The sequence below is a fragment of the Poecilia formosa genome, unplaced genomic scaffold (genome assembly GCF_000485575.1).
Source record: "Poecilia formosa unplaced genomic scaffold, Poecilia_formosa-5.1.2 Scaffold808, whole genome shotgun sequence".
NCBI classification, from domain to species: domain Eukaryota; kingdom Metazoa; phylum Chordata; class Actinopteri; order Cyprinodontiformes; family Poeciliidae; genus Poecilia; species Poecilia formosa.
Window position 1 is genome coordinate 21,128 of NW_006800747.1, and position 21,534 is coordinate 42,661.

A 21,534-nucleotide genomic window follows, 5' to 3' on the forward strand; every position below is an offset into this window, starting at 1 on the left:
CAAAAACGGCTGAAGAGCAACTCAAAAAATCATTCAAACTCTTCTTTTGTCCTCGCTCTCAGTGGTCGGCTCCAGTCCGCACGCACGCCCGTTGCCACGGCAACCGGCTTGACAATAGCTCCACAAACAGACAGATCAGAGGTTTCTTTTCAAGTGGGTCAGGAACATTACCTGTTCTGTTAACTGAGCAGGTAACAGTTTTAAGAGCTGAAACATAAACTAGCGCCCATGGCACATATCAACAGGCTGATGGAAAATCCAGAATTGCTACAACATCTAGGTTGTGTGTAGAAACTAACATCTAGTTGTGTTGCTTCAGGCGTTTCCAGGTAACAGCAACGCAGACTCTGTGGTCCAGTACAAACTTGACCAGCCAGTGATCGCCCGCTACCTTCGCCTGATCCCACTGGACTGGAACCCCACCGGGCGGATCGGACTCAGGCTGGAAATATACGGCTGCAGATACAGTGAGTGTGGTTACAGTAATTATAGCATGTTGAGGAAATGCACAGTTTGTTTGCTTAACTACAAATTATCAGGTTACAAAGTTCAAGAGTATCATGTTGTGTTTTTCTTAAATGCTACAGTTTGTTTGGGTATTTCTGCCATTTCCTGGAGCATTTTGACTTCTTGGTTTTGATTGGTTCTTTCTCATCCAAGAAATACTCCGATTGGATGAAAACGATCCAAATGTGATTGGCGAGGAATGTAATTTATTTACATCAAGGTTATTATAGTTCACTAAAGCTAATAAAATAATGAAAAATGAAAATGAGAAAACATTTTCATTAACTGAAAGAAATAAAAATGATAATTAATAGGGAAAATCTAGAACTAACTGGAACTTTATTGTGTGTTTATAAACTAAAATAATGGATATAATATGCTTTGTAACCATCTTTCAAAATGATGTGAAATTGTTTTTCCCCAAATAAGTAGTTTACGTCAGTTGTTGGTAAATTACTGCACCCCATAATAACTAATAAAAACTAGCAAACACACTCTAAAAACTAAAACTCAATGAATTAGACAAAGTCACAACGAATCTATATAATATAATGTGAAACTCCGATTTACACACTTTCAGTTGTGAATGCAGTCATTTGTATGTTAACATTTGTATGCGTCTTTCACCTTGTGGGTGAAAGACACATACAGTTTTACAACATTTTTGGCTCTCTTGGTGTTCCATACCCAAGGAGCTGCAGTGTCATAGTGGAGTGCGTGTCAGATGCATATTTAGCAACCGAGTTTTAGATATAGACGGTTAACATCACTAGTTATTGTTTGCTTACACAGATTTATGTGCTCACATCAATTTCACTGCACACTCAAATTGGCGGCACAAAGACGCCGCAGAAATTCAGTTTTAAATCAAAACTGAATGAAAAGTTAGGGTTTATTTTATTTTTATCTTCTAGTAAAAGAGATACAAATTCAGCAGCTTGCTACTCAGTGGCATTTATAAGTTCTCGTATTTTATCTGGGAAGTGTTTGATTGGGCTACAGATATATCACAACCCCAACTGCACTCACAGATCCACACACATTGATGCACCAATACACAGATTGGTCTGCAGCTTGGAGTTTAAGTGCCAAGATGTCTTGTTTCTCTTGAATTGTGTAGAAAATGCATCTTTACTTTGAATATTTCTCTCTAAAATGTGGTGGAGATGATGATGTTGTTCCTGATAATAAATTTGAGGAATGATGACTCCTAAAAAGCACCAGGATGTTTCTGTGTAGCAGAAACAAAGGAAAAGCCGTTTGGTCTTAAACCAAGGAAACATTTGGCACAAATCAAGCTGCTGAGCTCTATTGGAAATCTTTGGTAAGAGCTGAAGTCAGCTGTCCACACAAGGACTCATACAAGTTTTAAGAGCTTGGCTGGAGCAGAGGAAGAGCGACAGAAAATATCTACCAACTGGTGCGTGACTCCTGAAAACGTTTAGCAAAAACACTCACTGTGTTTAAGTACAAACTCTTCTTTATTTTTCCTTATTGAACTCTTCAATTAAAATATCGTTTGACATTAACTTTTGCAAATTAAGTTGCGCCATCTGTTTGTATTTTTGAATCAAGCCTTACCATCCACATCATTTGCTGCATTTAATGTGATTTAAATAGTAAAGAATCAGACCTTTACAGCTGCTTTGCTCTGTTTCGCAGCCTCTGAGGTGGCGGGTTTTGATGGGAAAAGCAGCCTTGTCTACAGACTGAGTGCCAGAACGAGCTGGACAGCGAGGGAGAGCATCTCCCTGAAGTTTAAAACCCTGAGGAATTCAGGAACGCTACTTCACGCGAAGGGACAGAGGGACCACAGCCTCAACCTGGCGCTGGAGCGAGGAAAGCTGCTGCTCCACCACCAGCAAGGTACCGACCTCAGCAGCTTATTCATTTACACTCAGCCTTTTAAATCCATTCAGTAGTGACTATTTCCTTTCTCCATCCTGTCAGGTGTTTTTTAGTTTCCTCATTAGAACAGGTTCTAATGCCGTCATCAAAATCATCATTAAATATACATCTGATATATTGATCAACGTTCCAGTTATTGTTAATCAAAGTGGGTTTCTGGCCTTCATTTAAAGGAAGTCAGTGTTTCAGCATCTCTGAAGTTTTCTGACAGTTTGTTGAAGAGCATTTAAACATTTCAGTCCTGAAGTTTTTCCTTTGTTTTATATGTGTTACATTTTGGATATTGATGAAAGTGACTTTGGCCTGAATTCTGTTTGGTTTTTTCCAAAATTTTGACTTCTGAGTTCAAAACAAACATTGACATCAATTAGGCTCCTGTTGTGAATAAGAGCCATGACAGATGGATGAAAATTAGGAGGAAATTTCCTTTAAAAGAATTTTCTGAGAGTGAAAAGTTGAAAATTTTGAGGAAAAAAAGAAATTCAGCTTAATCTCAGAATTTTTTTTAGGAAAAATGTCTAAAGTTATGAGTTGAAAAATTGCAGGAAAATACATGAAAACTTATGAAATAAAACATGAAAATCTCTGAAAAAAAATTTCCTTGTTTTTCTAGCAAAGTTTCAACCTTTCTAAGTTTGAAGATTAATCTCAAAATTTCAGGTTTTTAGCCAAAATCTTTTCTTTGTTTATTTCTTTACAACGACCTTAATACGCTGCCATAATTATTAGATTTTTTTAATCACTGCCAGATTTTAAGTCATGTAACCAAAATGTCCAATTAAGTGTATTGTGTGATATAATTACTTTTAAAAAGAATGATCTTTGCTTTGCAGTAATCATTCTGTAAAGTTTTAGAGTATGCAGTTCTTTTGCCTGTTATCTGTAGTAATGCAACAACTTACTGTGAGATTTTTCCCTTTGGGCGAAAACTGTAATCAGTATTCAAGGTTTTTTTTGAAGACGTGATGAAGGACGGATCACATTTTGAATATTTGAATTCAAATAATCTTGACGTTCTCATCTGCAGACGCTCCGTCTCTGTTCAGTCATTATTCATTCATTGTTCATAACTGAGCAAATGTCAGTTAAATGCCTAAACTGAACAGCAATTATGCAGAGCGTCCTTGTTCTCATATCCATAGATGGGATTTAATACCTTCTGCGAGTTTTGTTCCTTAAATAAAAAGAGGCGAGCTGTCGGAAGCAGTTTTATCCGAACGCTGTTTGTCAGATCTGATCTCAGTTAGAGCTGATCCAATTTTGAAGAAACTCGGGGGAATTGTGCTTCTTCCTGTCTTGGCAGTAACCTCTCTATGCTGCTTGTTTATTCATAACTCTCTCACAGCTCAAAGAAAATATCACACAGTTTCGTTTTTGGGAAATTGGTAGATTTCACTGCTACCAATCAGTGCTTTACATCATAAAAACACAAAAATCAACTATTGAAACATTACATTACACATCAAGATGTTGATCAATATTTCATTTCTTATGTTTCATAAGCGGCTCTAACCGGGTAGGTTTTTAATCTGGATTTAAAGGAACTCAGTGTTTCGGTCGGTTTGGTTCTGGTTCTGGGGACACAGAGCAGAACCAGAACCAGAAACCTGAGAGGTCTGGAAGGTTGCTATGCCAACAGCAGGTCTTTAATGTATTGCTTAGTGATTTGTAAACTAACATCAGTATTTTAAAGTCTATTCTCTCAGTGGAACTGGTGTTATGTTCTCCATCTTCCTGGTTTTAGTCAGAACATCTGCAGCAGCGTTCTGGATCAGCTGCAGCTGGAGGATTAGTTTTTTAAACCAGACTTGTGAAGATGCTGTTGCAGTAATAAATGCGACTCAACATAAACGCCTGGATGAGTTTCTCTCTTTCATTAGTCCTGTAGTCCTTTAAATGTCCTTCAGGTGGCAGAAGGCTGACTTTGTAAGTGTATTTATGTGGCTCTGAAGGTTCCGGTTTATGTGACTCGTGATGTGAAAAAAAGTGTTTTACTTTTAACACAACCAAACAACCACTTCCTCTTACAGCCAATGGAAACGTACCTACTGAAAACAATAAGCCTGTCAGATTTCTGTTCATACATTTGGAGAAATTTAAAGACTTTTCTTAAAATCAAACAACGTTTTGGGGTGGAATCAGAATCTCAACTAGCTTAGCAGCCAAAAAGCCTCTTTCAATTCCACACAGACAACTCATACAGTTGTACTTTTTTGACCTTCCCGTAGTCGTTCTGCATTCCTTTCACTGATTTCCCTTTTTGAATTGCATGCTCTTTGAAATTCTTCTCTTTCTCACAGCTGCACCAAACGTCCTCCCACCATGACTCTCCCAGGAGTTTGCAGACTGTGTAATTTAGATCAGTAGCTGCGAGCATTCACTCTGAGCCACAGCAGGCCCCTCCACAGTCAGCTGTTGGCAGAGGAGAGAAGAGAGGGAAATAAAGGAAAAGATGACAGAAGATTAAAGAAGAAAGGAGAAGATCAAACTAACAGAGTGAAGATAATACCCAGAGGTTAAAGCGAATTATCTCCGTAGGAGAGCGTGAGATATTCTCTGAGGCTCCTCTTGCTTATTTTCACATTCCCAACCTGATCCTGCTGGTCGCTCTGCTCCCTTCAGCACAAGCTGCGCTGCCATCGACCATGTCGTAGCGCAGTTTGACATTTTGGAAATAAATTCAATTATCGGAAACACAACCATTTTGGAAAAACTTGTTTTTCGATAAAGTTTGTGCACTAGGACAATGTGTTTTGTTTTGTTTTTTTTGTCCATATCTAAACCCTAAACCTTTTTCACACGAGTCACATGACCAACAGGATGTTACTACTGGTGGAAACCATGAAGAAGACGACAGGAAGTGGTTGGAGGATGATGCAAGGGCACATTTTTTAATGAGTTATCGCGTGAACAAACTTACTCACTTGTGATTTTAATCATGTTTCTTATTTAAAAGAAACACCAAATTGCGAAACTGTTTTGTTGACATTGGTGGAATATTGATGAGGTTTAGAGCTCATTTGTTATGGAGAGGAAGCCACAGGGTGCGTTTACATTTACCTTAAAATTGCACAGATTGGGATTACGAAGATATTTTTTAATGGAAACACAACTATTTTGAAAAAACACATTTTTCAATAAAAACTTTTGCCTTTAGGATGAGGTGGTTTTTTATTTGACCGTATCAAAATTAGTTTATTTTGTAAAACTACAGTGGAAAAACACTTTGGGTGTTGGTGTGCCTTGGTTTGTTTTAATGACTCATCGCGTGAACAAACTTATTCATGTGTGGTTCTAATTGCATTTCTTGATTAATGGAAATATTGCAGTCGTGTTTTTCCAACATTAGCCAAATATGAACAGAGTTTTGTGCACATTTTTAGTGGAAGTAGAGATACCTGCAGCTGTCATGTGGATCTCAAGCTAGCTGAGGAAAATGTAGCTGAATATGGTTGATAACGGCTGACTGTGCAACTGAGCCACATAAAACTACAACACAAAACTCTGCAGGAGAAGAAATATTTTGGTCCATAACACAAATTTGCATAAATTAATGGCTCAGTGAAAACACAACAAATACCAAGCTATAATTAGCAGACAGGCACACAAACAAGTAAATATAGTAGTGAGACCTTTCCTCCCAGCTTGTGGGTGACTGAGCAGTTGCAGTAAATTGAGTCACTCATTAAGATTTATGTCCACGTTTTTAAAATCACCTTATTTCCCCCGCACATTCATCAACATGCCAGCTGACTTTAATGCATCCTGCTGCTCTATGATTAAGTTCAATTGTGATTTGTCTCTGGGAAGCTGTAACGCGCAGCAGTGAGTGCACTTCGAGCGACCGCGTCCTGCTCCGGCGCTTTGCTCCTCTGACGAACGACGTAAGTACTGCTGACTAAATTAGGATGGGATCAGAGCAGCGAGTGGGTCCAGCTGCTTGTTAAGTAATTGACTTTCTTCCCTGCATTCCCAACATTAAGGTTATGCTGCGGTTCCTGGCTATGCTTTGAAGAAATAAAACCCCTGAATATTAATGCATAATGGCAACAAAAGTCACTTTTATTCTCAACTCAAAGCAAAAAAAGCTGCAACCGGACTGTCCCGCAGGGCATCCAGGCAGCGATACTGGAATGATTCTCCCTGAGCCGAGCTAGTTAGCAAATAAAGTAGAAGACAATGGACTGTGGCCATTACTGACACAATTGCCTGTTCTATTACACTTTGTCTTCGGTGATTTATTGGGAGCCTCCAGGAATTTTCTTTGTAAACAGCTGCATAAGAGTTTAAGAGGAGCCTGGAGTCAAACTTGCACTGTGTGGCACTTTAATGCAACAGACAACAGAGTAAAGTAGGAATATCAGTTATTTTCCCTCGATAGGAAGATGTCAGCAGCAAATTCACTGCAAAGACTGAAGATCTTACCAAGTGATTCTGGTCTAGTTTCTGTTAACACTAGAAATAAAACTAACTCATAGGTAACTTTTCAGGAAGTTATTTATTTTGTAGATCAATACCTCTTTGGCTTTTTGTTAGTCTGTTATATTTCTTGTATATACACAAATGGGTGAATAAAAAATTAAAATAAAAAAGTAGCAGTAGAAACCCAAATGGAAGTGTAAACATGTAAAATGTGAATTTTAAAAAGCAGATTTTACTGTAGATTGCAGATTCAGTGTCATTAGTTAGTCTTCTGTTTAACTGGACAACTTTTTCTTTGCAGATGTGAGTTCGGGTTCTGGGGGCAAACTTCTGGTTTCTCTCGGGAGTCTGCTGGACGACCAGCACTGGCATCATGTGAAGCTGGAGCGGCTCGGCTCTCACCTCAACCTGACGGTGGATAAAACCACGCAGCAGGTCCTCGTCCCCGCCGAGCTCAGCCGCTGGCACATTCACACGGTACGGCGCAAAACTAAAACAGTTTCTTAGTTCATGCTGCCACGAAGCTTTTTTCAAAACATAAAAGCTTTTACGACAATCCTCAGACTCTTTAATACGCTTTGATTTGCTAATCTTTGTGTTTGCTGCTTTGTTTCTTAACACCATAAAACTTATATCGAGAGTTTTAAATCTTCACTGAACATCTGCTGTAAAGCTTTCATAACGTGTCGTTTCTTCCATGAACCCTGGATTCAAATCCAGATTACATGGCTTTAAATGTGAAGAAATTAGGACTATTTTCAGATTATCAAACCATTTATTTTAAATACTTGGAATCAACAAAGAATCAGTTTTTTTGTCATAGTACCCCCAAGAAGGGGGTACTATGACACCCCTGCTTAAAACCTTCAAATATTTTCTTTTCCATCAGTTTGTTGAAAACTCTCCTGAGTTCTTGCTTTCATCATTCCATAATTTAATTATCTGTTTTTCAGCTTTTTGTTTGTAAATCTATAAATGTGTTGCAAGTCATATTTGGATTTATATCATCTTTGAACCCTAATTTGAACTATTTTGTAATAAAAATGTTATGACTTGATAAACAGTGGATTTGCATGTTAGTAACCAGACTTATTAATAACCCGTATAAAAACATCACCTTCCAAAAGTTAGAAATGTTAAAGTGAATAAAAGTTCATTAGTGCAGACAGAGCTTCTGCATAATGTAGCGTGAGATTAAACATTACTGGCTAATTTCAGTAACATTTATGGTAAATTTATTTAAGTGTTTTAATATTGCAACATTAAGTCATGAAGGTCAAAAATAGTTGGAGATTAAACTTCATATAACATCATCAGATAAAGCAAAGTGACATTTACTTAAAGTCGCATCATTTATATAAGAACCTAATTATGTTAATGCAAGCAGCACATGAAAATAAGTAAAAACGGTAAGTGCTGATTAATATTAATGAGAATAATTTTTTTAGCTGAGTGTTAAAACTGGACTTTGGGTCACTGAAATGTTTTGAATGATGTTCCTGGTAAACATCAAGCCGTAGTATAGAGGTCAGTGATGGTTTCATATTGAGGACGAAGCAGGAAAAGCAGCAGCTGTTGCATCACAGATGGTGTTAAAGTATAGGAACACAGTTTTCATTATGTTTGATAGCCAGTCACATTTGCCCCTGCCCGTCACCTACATTATGCATTTTGTATACGCTCACCATTAACACCTGCCGGCGTCCGCAGCCAATGCTTCAAACAAGCAGAACCTGCAGGGACTTCATTACGTCCAAACAGAGTAACTGAAACCAACTGAGCTTCTGTCACTACTCAGTTTATTCACATGTAAAGCAGGAGAATAACTGTAATAAGTCAAAAATCAACTCTGCAATTAGTAAACTACTGCCTCACATAAAACCAACTAAGAGTTTGTTGCACCTGAAAGTTTAATTTTGCAGAAAAATTGACACTTGGTTGTAAGAAATCAGTTAATTGTATGATAAATTAAAAAGAGATCAATTATTTCCATGTGGACGACTATCATCAGAGATATTCTCGTTTTGGTACTGTTAAAGAGCGGCCATTTTGAAAAATATACTCAGTTTGCACTACCTGCCTCTTTTGCCTGTTTTCCCTGTCAAACCTGAATATTTTTTTGAAAAGCTATTTTAGTTTTGTTTATTATTTTGGATATTTAAAATGTTTTCCAGTTCCACTGTTAAATATCCTGTAGAAATTAAAGGTTTTTTCTATCTTTGAGAGGCTGTACTTACATTAATGTTGCATTATTATTGTAGTAGTGAAATGAAAATGGTCTCAAAATGACTATCATCATTTATCGCAATAATTTCTGGGACAATTTATCATTTTGGGAAATTTGTTATTGTGACAGGCTTAGCAGTAACAAAAAAGAAGAAAAAATAGTTTAAGACCTTTTATTATTGGTCTTAAACCATTAATGTGTAATATGTGTTATAGCATTACGTTTATTTCAGTAAAATATTTGCTGTGTTGGAACTAAATCAAACCAAAAATGCCCATCTGATGAAAATACGTCAGATAAAATCCACCTGAATTGATGGGAAATGTATTTAGTTTTTGTTTGTCTCAGTATTTTTCTATTGCTTGACTTCAATATATTCTACATAACATTTAAAGCAGCAAATAATGTTCAAAGATAGAATTTTTAAAAAGGTTTTCCTTTATAAAATTGAGTGACATTTTGTAGTTTTTAATGTTGTTTGCAGCTCAGTGTGGCAGCGGTCCAGAGCCACGGACTCCAAACTCCAATCCTGCCCAACAGGAACTTCCATGGATGCCTGGAAAACCTTTTATACAACGAGCTGAATCTGATCAAACTGGCCAAACAGGGCAGCCCGCAGGTCGTTGCACTGGTGAGTCGGTTTAACATCAGTTTAATCCTCTGTTTACATGTGGCTGCACTCCCATGATAATACTTTCTTATGATTTCCTGTTTAGAAATGACCTGACTCTCCTGGGAATAAACACAAATACAGTGTTTTGTTTTCAGATTTCAGTGAAAAGTTATGAAATTGCACATTTTTGCAAATTAAATAATTTAATAATCAAAATCCTAAAAGCAACCAGAAAACATTTAGGGGTGAAAATGTTTGTTACACTTTTATATTGTCTTCCAGGCTAAACCGACTGTAAACTGAAAATTATCTGACTTATGTTATGTTATGNTATGTTATGTTATGAATCAAAATGCTGAGCTCAGAAAATTATATTATGGATTTATCTGTACTTAAATTACAAATCTCCAAGCATTTTTATCCACTGCGTTTAGTGCAAGAAAAAAAAACCCACTTAAGTCAATCAAAGTAGTTTATTATTTTACATTATTCATTGTAAATCCAAATATTTAAAACTATTTTGTTTTATTTTAAAAAAAAAGACATTTTGTTTTCAAATCATTCTAGAATCGGTTGAATAAATTTATTCTGTTATGTGAACAGGATTTCAAAACGCTTGTTATAGTTTGCTGAGCTTATTAAGTTAAATAAAACTTCAAAATAAAAAAAAATATGAAATGTGGTTCTACTTATTACAAAAGTCTAAAAATATGTAATTTTTTACATTTTTCATCGTAATAAAATGATGTTGGTAATAATTTTACCCTGATTAGAAATAAAAAGTTCAATAAACATATTCTTGAGCTGAAATTGAGTCCAAGGGCCAAAATCGGCCCTCGGGCCACAGCTTAGACCCCCCTGGTTTACTGTGATGAAATCACATGAAATCACGATCTTAAACTCTGGACTAGCTTGACCGTATCTGGCGCCATCTTTCATTTTTATGCTAACGGTCAGAGCCATCATCATCATCATCATCATCATCATCTTTAATGTCATCATATTCTCTTTCATTATCGTCGAAGCCCAAAGCAAAGGAAGCAGCATCGAAGGAAACAGAACAGGCAGAAGTTTATGACTTATTCTAGATATGATTTGAACTCTGAAGTTTATTTTTAAAGCGTTCAAAGCGCCTCAGGCATGGCTCTCTGGTTTCTGTAATAGTTTATGGAGATTTGGGGCAGAATGCTTCCTGAGATTGGTGCATAACCTTCATGTTTTTAATTGACTCTATTATCAATATGGCGGTACAGGTGTCACTTCTCCGAGATGAGACCTCTGTGACATGCAGTCGGACTGATTACGCTGCTGCGGCTGATGAATATTTATGTTTGTCATCTGCTTCAGTCGTTTCCCTGTCTCTTCTTTCTGCAGGGCAACATGACCTTTTCTTGCAGCGAGCCGGTTTTTGTCGCCGTGACGTTCACCGACTCTCACAGCTTCCTCCAGCTGCCTGTGCTGACATCATGGCAGTCAGGGGTCGTTTCCATAGCGCTACAGTTCAGGACGTGGAACAAGGCAGGGCTGCTGCTGACCTTTGACCTCCAGCAGCAGGAAGGCTCAGTCTTCCTGTATGTGAGTGAAGCCAGGCTTCGCCTTCAGATCAGTAAAGAGGGAAATTCTCTGCTGGAGCTCAGCACCGGTAAGTCAGGATCCCGTCAGCTTAATTTGGCTTCAATGTCAGATAAACTACAAACAAACTCAGGGAATTTTCATGGTAGTTTATTTCCAATGGCCAAAACTTTGCACAAATTGAAATTACGAAAATAAACTCGTTTGATGGAAACACAGAAATTTTGGGGGAAAAAAAACCTCACGTTTTTAGATGAAAAGTTTTCTTTTAGGATGAGGTGGGTTTTCAGCTGTATCAAAATTAGTTTATTTCATAAAAAATGCAATGGAAAAAATTTTCTGCATCATATGAGCCACATGATCAACAACCGGATGTTACTACTGCCAGAAACGACAAAGAAGATAACATTAAGTAATAGAACGATGACAGTGCATTGTGTTTTTCAATGACTTATTGTGTGAATAAACTTATTTACGTGTGATTTTAATCATGCTTCTTATTTAATGGAAACACCACAATTATGAAATTTTATTTTTTTTAACATTAGCGGGAAAGTTTTGAGCTCAGTTGTAATGGAAACGCAGCTACTGATCTCAAAATTGCACAAATTGGAAATACAAAAATAAATTTGCTTCAACACAATAATTTAGAAAAAAAAAATGTTCTTTTGATTATAGGGTTTTTCCTTTGCATTAAAATGGTGTGTTTTGGAACCAGATGTTACTACTGGTGGAAACGACAAAGAACAAGACAGGAAGTAGTAGGACGACAATGTTTTTTAGCTATTTATTGTGTGATCAAACTTATTTACATGTGATTTTAATTTTGTTTCTTGTTTAATGGAAACACTGCAACATTAGCATCATATCAACAAAGAAACAACAAATAAAATCAGTTGTGAAGTTTTTGTTTGCAAACCTGTCCATCAACCTGTCCTATTTGAGTCTAAAACACCAGACTGAAGATTTTTATCATCCAGTTTTTGGTAGAAAGAGAAAAATGATAAATTATGCAACCTGAAATTATTGACCTCATTTTAATTTTTCATGCAATTAATTAATTTATTGCTTGTTGAGACAGGTTTATGTAAATTAATGCTAAGAGAGTTGCTTATAATCAAACAATCAAGTGAAAATAGGTCACAGCTTATTGAGTAAAAAGCTAAATTAATCAGGTATGTGCCTGTTATGGATGGAGATGTAGTGCAGTGATGTGACTTGCTGCTGTTTCTGTGTGTGCGTATGTTCAGGAGCGGGTCTGAATGACGGCCAGTGGCATTCTGTGGAGCTGAACTCGATGGAAAACCGTCTGAGCGTCACGGTGGACAGAGACGAAGGAGCCACGGCTCACACCAGCATCCCTCTTCCTCCCGCCGCAGACAGTCAACTCTTCTTTGGCGGTCAGAGCAAAAACATCACAGATCTGATTAATGTTTGGTATTTAATGCGTCTTACAGACTGGAAGAGACTAAAAAAACATCTCTTTTATGTTTCATACAGAAGTTTTTCAGTGTGAAAGATGGTAAAACTGTTGACACTGGTTAAAATTTAAGCTTGTACTGCAGAAACAATTATCTTTTATAGGTTGTAGTGAGTCAGGCTTTTCTCAATTTCTTTTTTTCTGTTTGCTCCTAATTTAATGCATCACAGTCCAACATACTTTCTTTATTCTTTCTCATTAAAATAACAACTTCCCCTACTTTTCTTTACTGAGGTAACAAAAGTCAAAATTATAACCTCAAACAGAAAAAAACACGTTTTATCTGTTTTGATACAGATTAAAGGAAGATGTTGACAGCAGAGCCAAAACCGAGATGAGCTCCATCAGAAAGACGTTTTTGCGCAGCAGCGACATAAAGCATAATAATCTACAGATGTTATTGTGCTGCATTTTCCTGTTATTGGGTTAAACCATCTTCCATTTACTTTTCCCTTTAGTTAGGATTTTTTTGTAGCACATTAAGTCACTGCACATTTCCCCTTATGAGAAAATTGCTGAGCAAAATGTTGCACACTAAATAACAAGTTAGTGTTTTGCAGGGTTTTGCTAGTTATGCTAGCTTGACTATGACAACCTTGACATGTGGATGTGGTGTGGAATTTGGTGTGTTTCTGTTCAGTTATATAAATAAAAAAAGGCACATCAACTCTGACAGATCATCAGTAGAGCCGATGTTTAAATTAGCTAATCCACCACTGCTGTGTTAGCTTAGCTGTTAGCAGCAGTAGCTAATCTACTGCAGCTACCACTTATTAATAATCGCAAAACTGAAGCTGAAAACATTAAACTGTAACGTAATGAATGTTCTGTTCTTTGTGTGGGAAATGTTTGAGTGCTTTCTGGTGTTGAATTCTGATGAATAGCCACCGTGACGTTGTTGTCAGTTGCTATAGCAACAGGTCTGTGTGTAGCGCAGCCGACACAGAGTGAGAAAAAAAGTGTTTTTCAGTTATTCTTTAGCATGCATTATTTTTACTTTGCTGAGGAGCGAAGCACTAAATGAATCATACCTACGTCTCCGGGTTTCATTTAGTCAACAGAGTCGTTCTACCTCTGCGGCACGGCTGCAGATAGCATGTAAAATAATCAGCTGTTTGCCCTCCAGCGTTGTGCCCATCTGCCACATTTCCTGATTTATTGTTAAACAATAACATGTGACGGGTCCATACTATAAGATTGCACTTCATTCTTTCCACTGAATTAATGATTACTGAACATTAAATTAATGTTTTACACTCCTTTATGTGTGCAGCGGTTTTGGAGGGGAGTGTGAGACTCTAAGTTACAGTTTATCAATATTTATTTGATGGTGCAGACAGCCAATAATGTACTTTAAGTGTTACACAGTTATTGATTAACCTGGGAGGAGTTGCAATTATTTACAGCTGGTAAATATGCTGCATGTATTTGGATCATCATTTCACTCATAAATCGTAAATGAAGAGGCATTTACTTCCCACCTAACTCAATGTAACATGTCCCTTTTGAAATTCACCATTTTTCTCTTTCTTCTTCTATGTTTCTAAAATTGAAAGTGACACAGAGCAGTGTGTCATCTTATTCACTTCTTCTTCTCCTGTTTTCATGAGCTGAACTGTGTTCCTGTCAGCCCGTGTTTAACTGGAGCAGCGCAGAGCCTGCAGCGAAGTCACTGTATTTGGCCACTCTGTGTCATCATCCAGGATAAACCTAAAGCGTAAATCTCTGAAGGATAATACACATAGTTTTTTTTCTCCACAGGATAAGACTCTTCTTGTGCCTGGAGGCAGAGAGGACTCTAGCGAAAAAACACATCCCATAGGCAGAGATAATAGCAAAGGTGTTTGAGGGAAACCAGCTAAAAAAATAAGACAGTTCTTCAGGAAGCGCTTGCATAATTTGAATTAAACACAACAGAGACAGAAAAATATCGGTTTCATTTTACACTTTTTGTAGAGGATCCTCAAAAAACAACAAAAAATCCTTGAAATGCTGGAGATTAATTACAAATAATCTCTTCTAGGCTGAAGTGACATTTTGGTGATTTTAAAGTTGGAAGAAGATTCCAGGGTTGCTGACATGTCAGAGATTTTGCACCAGCTCTCTCTGCACATCCTTGACATGACAATTAAATGGATTTTCAGGCAGCAGGATAAAGTCTAAACCTGTTCAGGAACACAAAATATACAATTTATGATCAGAAATCACACTGCAACAAAGATGTGACGGTTTAGTTTTCACCTTATGCCGTTGCTTTCTGAGGATTTTACTTGATGCATCTATTCGCTTTGAACTTTTTAACTTTATGACCACAAACATCAATGTGTCTTACTGTGGTTTTATGTGACACTTTTATTTGTCAAAGTAGAAAAAACCCATTGTTTCTCAACAATGCAGTTCTGCAATTCAGAAAATAGCTACATTTCCACTAACCATAATATCAGCGACTGAAGTTACAAAAATAAATTTGCTTTATGGAAACACGCCAGTTTAAAAAAAACTTACGTTTTTTGTGAAAACATTTTTACCCAAGGATAAGGGAGTTTTCAGCCACATTGAAATTGGTTTAATCAACAACTGGATGTTACTTCTGGAGGAAACGACAAAGAAGACGACTGGAAGTGGGGGAGGATGGTGGCGCAGCGTATTTCTTTAATGACTTATTCAGACTTATTCACATGTGATTTTAATCATATTTCTTATTTAATGGAAACACCACAATTGTGAAATTATATTTTTTTCGATATTAGCAGAATATCATCAAAGTTTTGAGAACAATTGTAATGGAAACACAGCTGGTAAAACTAGATAGCAAAGGGAGGCAATGGCTAAGCTAGCAACACACTAATAAATAAAAAAAATATTTTTTTCATAAAAAGTTATCAAAATAGATTTTGAAAAACTGCAATGGAAACCATCTTTCCGCATTAAGAGCCTCGTGATCAACAAGGTGAATCGTTCACATTCAGCAGCAGCCGCGTTTCCATTACAAACGTTTGCAAAACTTTGCCAACATTTCATCAATGTCAAAAAAACACAATTTTGCAATTTGTGTTTCTATTAAACTAGAAACACAAATTAAAATAAACCAATGTTTATACAGCCAAAAACCACCTCATCTTAGTCTCAGAACTTTTTAACAAAAAAACTGTTGTTTTCAAAATTGGTTTGTTTTCACAAGGCAAATTTAATTATGAAATTTCTAATTGTTCAATTATATGACCAATAGAAACGCAGCTAATGGCTCAATATTTATCTTTTTGGCTGCACAAGAGTTCATATCAGAAATATTTATTTTTTCAATCCGAAACTCCAAAGTCAGTTTGACCTCTTTGTTAATAAATACTACAGATCATCTCTATTTTCTGCCCTTTTTCCGGCTCAGATGTTCCTCTTACCATCCGGCTCGTTGTGTTTGTGCCTCCAGGCTGTCCTGCTCACGGAGGCGGGTTGAGCTGCAGAAACCCGATTCAGGGGTTTCAGGGATGCATGCGACTCCTGAAGTTGGACGGCCAAACGGTCGACTTGATAAAAGTGCAAGAAAGACGTCTGGGAAACTACAGCGACCTGAAGATTGATATGTGTGGCATCATTGACAGGTTTGTAAAGCTGAACTTTGACCCTGTGTTGACTCCAGATGAACACACTGCAAAAACACAAAATATTCCCAAGTGTTTCTGTTAAGTTACTAGTATAAATGTCTTACTGTGCACTTAAAAAAGAGAATGGAGCTCCAACTTAAAAAAGAGAATTTGTAATTAAGTTGGTTTAACTTCCTTTATTTATGTTTAACATGGCAACTTAAACTTAACTTAGATAAACTTAATTTTTAAAGTACTACTCTTCAAAAATGCTAAATCTTACCAAGTGTTTTTGTTTCATTTCTGGTGCAAAAATCTTATTACACTTAAAATAAGACAAAACTAACTTACAAGTTAAGTTTTCAGCAAAATAAAGGAGTTTGTTGCCAGTGAAATTAGTATTTTTCATCAATACTAAGGAATTATTGATGAAATCTATGAAGGCAAATTGGTGCCATAAAGTTTTTCAAAACAAAAAATGTTGAAACTGAAAAATTATTTTGAAGCTAACAATTATTTTTAATTTGTCTTACGTCAAGTACACTAAAATATTTGCACTAAAAACTAGACAAAATTAAGGTTTTGTGCTTTTGCAGTGGACCAATACAACTCCCTATCGTTGGAGGTTAATCAGCTTAAAGTATGTGCTGCTAAATTTGGGAATTAGTGGAAAAATTAACAGTTTCATTCCTCTTTTGGGTAACAATTGAAATTTAAAAACCATAACTCTGTTTCTGTCCATTTGACTAGGAAACAATTTAATGATGTGGAAACAATAAAATGAAGGTTATTTGCTTTTTACACAACTAGAAAAGTCCTTAAGCATCACTTTAGTGTTTGACACATTGCAAAGGGGTTTCAGACAAATATGTTGTTGACATCCAGAACAAAGCAGGAGTGTTTTTGGTTTTCTGAGTTGCTATGGCAACCAACAGTGAGCTTCAGAGTTTTTGAACGGTTGCCTTAAAGCTTTATGGATAAAAATGTCAAAAAACTGGAAATTCAGATCTTAGTGTTTGTCTCAGTGAAGACTTTGAGCAACTCCAGCTTTTTTTTCTGGTTATTTTTGTGTTTCTTCATGGATTCACTGTCAGGTCTCACAATTCACAATTCACTATTCAGACAATAGTACGGCAGCACAACATGCAGGTTATAAGAACAGAGGCTGACACCGAATACGTCTGACCTGAGGTGCATGTAGAGCTGAAACCAATATTTACTTTATTTAAAGACATGTGGCGTCTTTTTCTGGCGTTCTGACATGAAGTCAAACATTTTTTCATAGTATATTTGGAAGAGTCGCCATTTTGGTTAACCTTCTACTAATTTATACAAATGATCTTTAAAAACTATGTAAAAAAAACTCCAACCAAAATGGACACTGGTAAACAGAGATTTTTGGTTCTGCGTTAAAATAATGTGCCAATATACCACAGTTTTGCTTTGACATGATTCCTAATGAACATTGCATGTTATTAACTTTATATTCTAATATAGCATTTAAAGTAGTTCAACCTAAATGTGACTTCCTGGCGCCATGTTTGATTCCCAACAGGAAGCTGTGGTTATTTTGAAGCAATCTGATTGGCTGACAGAGACTTTAGCTTTGGACTACACTGCCCCCTATGGGTTTGGCATGTTTAAAGCAACGCTTAGTATTAGCACCATTGTAGATAGAAAAGAAAAGAGGAGTTAATGTCCTCCGAAAAATTCAGAAACTTTGAGATTAATATTTGAAAATATTTCAAAAGTCAAACATTTTTCACCTCCATGCATTGATTTGTTCTAAACATTTGTTTAGTGCATGAATGCGTGACATTGTAATGTAGAGCTGTGCATCATCTGCATACCTTGTTTCCTGTTGTAATCTGAGCACATCTTTACTGAATAAGAAGGGTCCCAGGATTGAACCGTGGGGTACTCCACATGTGATTGCTCTCTGCACCAGTGAAAAGTTTCCTGTTGACACAGAAAACGTCCCTGTTCTCTGTTACAGTGTGTCTGAGGTGAAATAAATCAACAGATCTGCTGCCATTTAACTGCAAAGTAATAAAAAAAACTTATCAGAATATTACAAATCAGTAAAATCTGTGGGTTTGTTTAAAGGCGTAGTAATGTTAGTGTATGTAAACCTCTGAAATTGGAGCAAATAATTAAAGGTTCTCTAATTCTTCAGGCATTCTGGACATAGAAGCAGTTTTCTAAAATCTAACTTGCATAAAACAGAAATTGTTTCACTGTTAAAATTTGAAAAATGTAGTTTTCACTCGCCGCATATTAGCAAAGTGCTTTCTGGGAGTCTGTTGGTCAGTCAGCTGCATTTTAATGGCCTGCATGTTGAGCTGAACCACTTTGTGAATAAAAGAGAGACGTGATGATGAATCCCTGTACAGGAGCAGCAGAAACTCAGACAGAAAGGCACGTTTTCTGCCGTAGCTTAAAGTCTTCCCAGAATGCACCAGTGACAGTGAGCATGTCGGGAAAGCTGCTGTGCTGTCTCAGCCGGAGGCGGTGATAGAAACCGAGAAGATTGGAAACCTGGAATCTCAGTAATCCAGGAGAGATTAGAGAGTCAAACCTGAGCAAAAAGTTTTTATTTTCTAACACTGCAGCATGATGGAGGCGCGTGCAAAACGTTAATCACCCTAAAGACGGGACACACTGATGGAAATTAGTTTCTAATTTTCTGCAGTTTGCATAAATCTAGATCAGTGTTTCTCAGACGTCTTCACGCTGAGGAACACTTAACCCATTAGACAAATAATTTGAAATTGACCTTGCATTTAATTTACAACCTGATATGAAAAGATAACTTAGACTTAGACTTAGACTGACTTTATTGTCATTTTGCAAGGTGTATACAGAACGAAATTTCGTTGCATACGGCTCAGGACAGTGTTTTGAGCTTTCAATGTTGTGAGGTTACTCCAGAATAAATAAAATACAGTATAAAATATGAATATAAATATAAAATATAAAGTGCAGGAATGACAGTAAAATAGAAGTTATTTAGTTCTGTACATGTGCAAGGTATAAAGTGGAGACCAGATTTTAAGTGCAGTGTGGTTAAGAGTTCAGCAGTCTGATGGCAAGTGGGAAAAAGCTGTTTCAATAATAAAAGACAATAATACTTCTGTTCATATAAATACTCCTCATTTTCTTTCCATCTGTATCTTCAGTTTATTTATTTTTTGTTATTCGTTCTGAAGCCACTTATCTGATAATATTTTTAAACACAATTATTTGGTAAACAAACTGTCACCCTTTAAGCTCACATTACCAAAGAATATACGAGTTAAGCCGCTGCGCTTATGGCCTCCACACCACCAGGGGGCCTCCAAGAGCACCAAGCTGGCATGAGAGAGAGAGGCGTAAGAAAAACAATAAATTATCTAGATCGTTTTAATTTCCGATTAATTGATTTATTGCTTATTGCGACAGACTTACTAATCACCATAACTTCATCTTAAAATTTATTTCTATTTATTGATGCTTTTATTGATCAGTGTGGAAAAAATGTAAATCTATCAATTCTGACAATAAGGACAGTTTTGGGGGCTTTAAACATAACTAACTGGAATTTATTGTGACAACAATAAATGAAAATCTGATCACGATGAATGATAAACGATACGATAAATGCCCTCGCCTAATTTCCAGCATCTGTGGTAATAGTTGATAGAATAACCAATTACTAAAATAAATATTATTTCAGTTTTTAAGCTTCTAACATGTTGTCTAATGCACTGCCTCTAATTAAATGTCAGCCAAAAAACAACTCATATTTTTAATAGCTTTTTTATAAAGGTATATATAGTATTACCTTAAACAAAGTAAAAAGAATTGCTAAGGAAAAATAAAACACTCATCTCTACTTTGTTTTAAATTCCAATGACCTGAAGTAAAAGAAAAAATAAATAAATCTGAACTTTGATCCTTTAAGAAAAACCTTGAAACAAAAATCCGAGTCACATTATGGATTCTGTTTCTTTGTGATTCATTTTTCAAACTCTCTGCAAGGTCGCAGCTAAAACATGCCAAGTGTGCAGAAAAAAGATGAATTACAAACTTTGTTCTCTCACAAACACAAAAAAGAATCTGTTTTTCTAAAACATTTTATTTTTTATTCTTTGTCTCACTGCAATGTGTGTTTTTGATGACGTTTCTATGTTTTTCACCTCAGAGGTCACTTTTATCAGATTCTAAAAAGAAAATAAAAGGTAGAAGGTATTTGAAAAAATAATTATATATTTTTATACAAAGCTCGGTAAATTTGACATAAAAAAAAGGAAAAATCCGTAATTCTGATCAGAGATCAAGGTCATAAAAGTGCAGCGCAGGAAAACGTGCCAGCACTATTTTTGCTCTGTTCCACTTAAAGGTCCCGGTTTCCTGCTTCACTCCTGAACATCAGAACCGTTTTCCACTCAGTCCCACTTATATCCCACATGTTCTGCTTTTCTCTTACACCATTTTGCTCTTTTACATTTGGTTGGATAAATTTAAAAGCAATTATTTACGTTTGTTTACAAAAAAGCAAAGCAAAAAAAACATTTCTCTGTAGCTGCGTTTCTATTACAAGTTTCTTGAGCAAGACTTGGTTGGTATTCTGTTGATGTCAAAAACACAAATTTACAATTGCAGTTTTTCAATTTAATAAGAAAAACATTTAAAATCACACGTGAATAACTTTGTTTACGCGATAAGTGATTGTGAAATGACATAAAAAAACATAAGAAATAAAAGCTTAACTGTATGTCATGGACTCCTTATGCAAATTAAGTCATTAGCATGAAGCTAATTTGTGATTAATTGCAACAGCCCACCTTAATAAGCTTAAATACTACGTTGCACCTGACTCGAGTAATTAGATGTGATGGCAGCAGCTCACAAACGGCTCTGCAGGGAATGAAAGCAGCACAGCCAGTCTGAGCCCAGATTCTGAAACAAAACATAAAGCAAAGTTGAGAAGTTTGGAGTTTGTGTCTCGCTATGAAGCGCCTCGCAAAAGTATTCATTTTCCTCCAACTTTAAAATTTTTTATCATAAAAGTTGTGAAACCCTTAATTTTGGGCTGTTTTCTGAATTAATTTTAGGTATCGTTCAGATCTGTCCAACACATAAATATGTTTGATTAAAACCATCTGGTTGTAGCTTTAGCTGTTTGTTTTGACTTATTGTTCTTCTGGAAAGTTAAACTCCTTTCCATTCTCAGGTCTTTTGA

General features: G+C 36.3%; 1 protein-coding gene across 1 annotated transcript in view; it reads left to right on the forward strand.

Moving 5' to 3' along the window:
- Positions 1–62: 62 nt before the first annotated feature.
- LOC103131673 (contactin-associated protein-like 4) overlaps positions 63–21,534 on the forward strand; it is a gene marked incomplete at its 5' end in the record, with an annotated part of 58,564 nt that continues 37,092 nt past the window's right edge. The window contains 8 exons of the mRNA XM_007543375.1: positions 63–191; positions 320–467; positions 2,170–2,373; positions 7,139–7,314; positions 9,549–9,695; positions 11,052–11,319; positions 12,500–12,649; positions 16,157–16,328. Coding sequence (XP_007543437.1) covers positions 63–191; positions 320–467; positions 2,170–2,373; positions 7,139–7,314; positions 9,549–9,695; positions 11,052–11,319; positions 12,500–12,649; positions 16,157–16,328 — 1,394 coding nt within the window. The remainder of the gene's footprint in view (positions 192–319; positions 468–2,169; positions 2,374–7,138; positions 7,315–9,548; positions 9,696–11,051; positions 11,320–12,499; positions 12,650–16,156; positions 16,329–21,534) is intronic.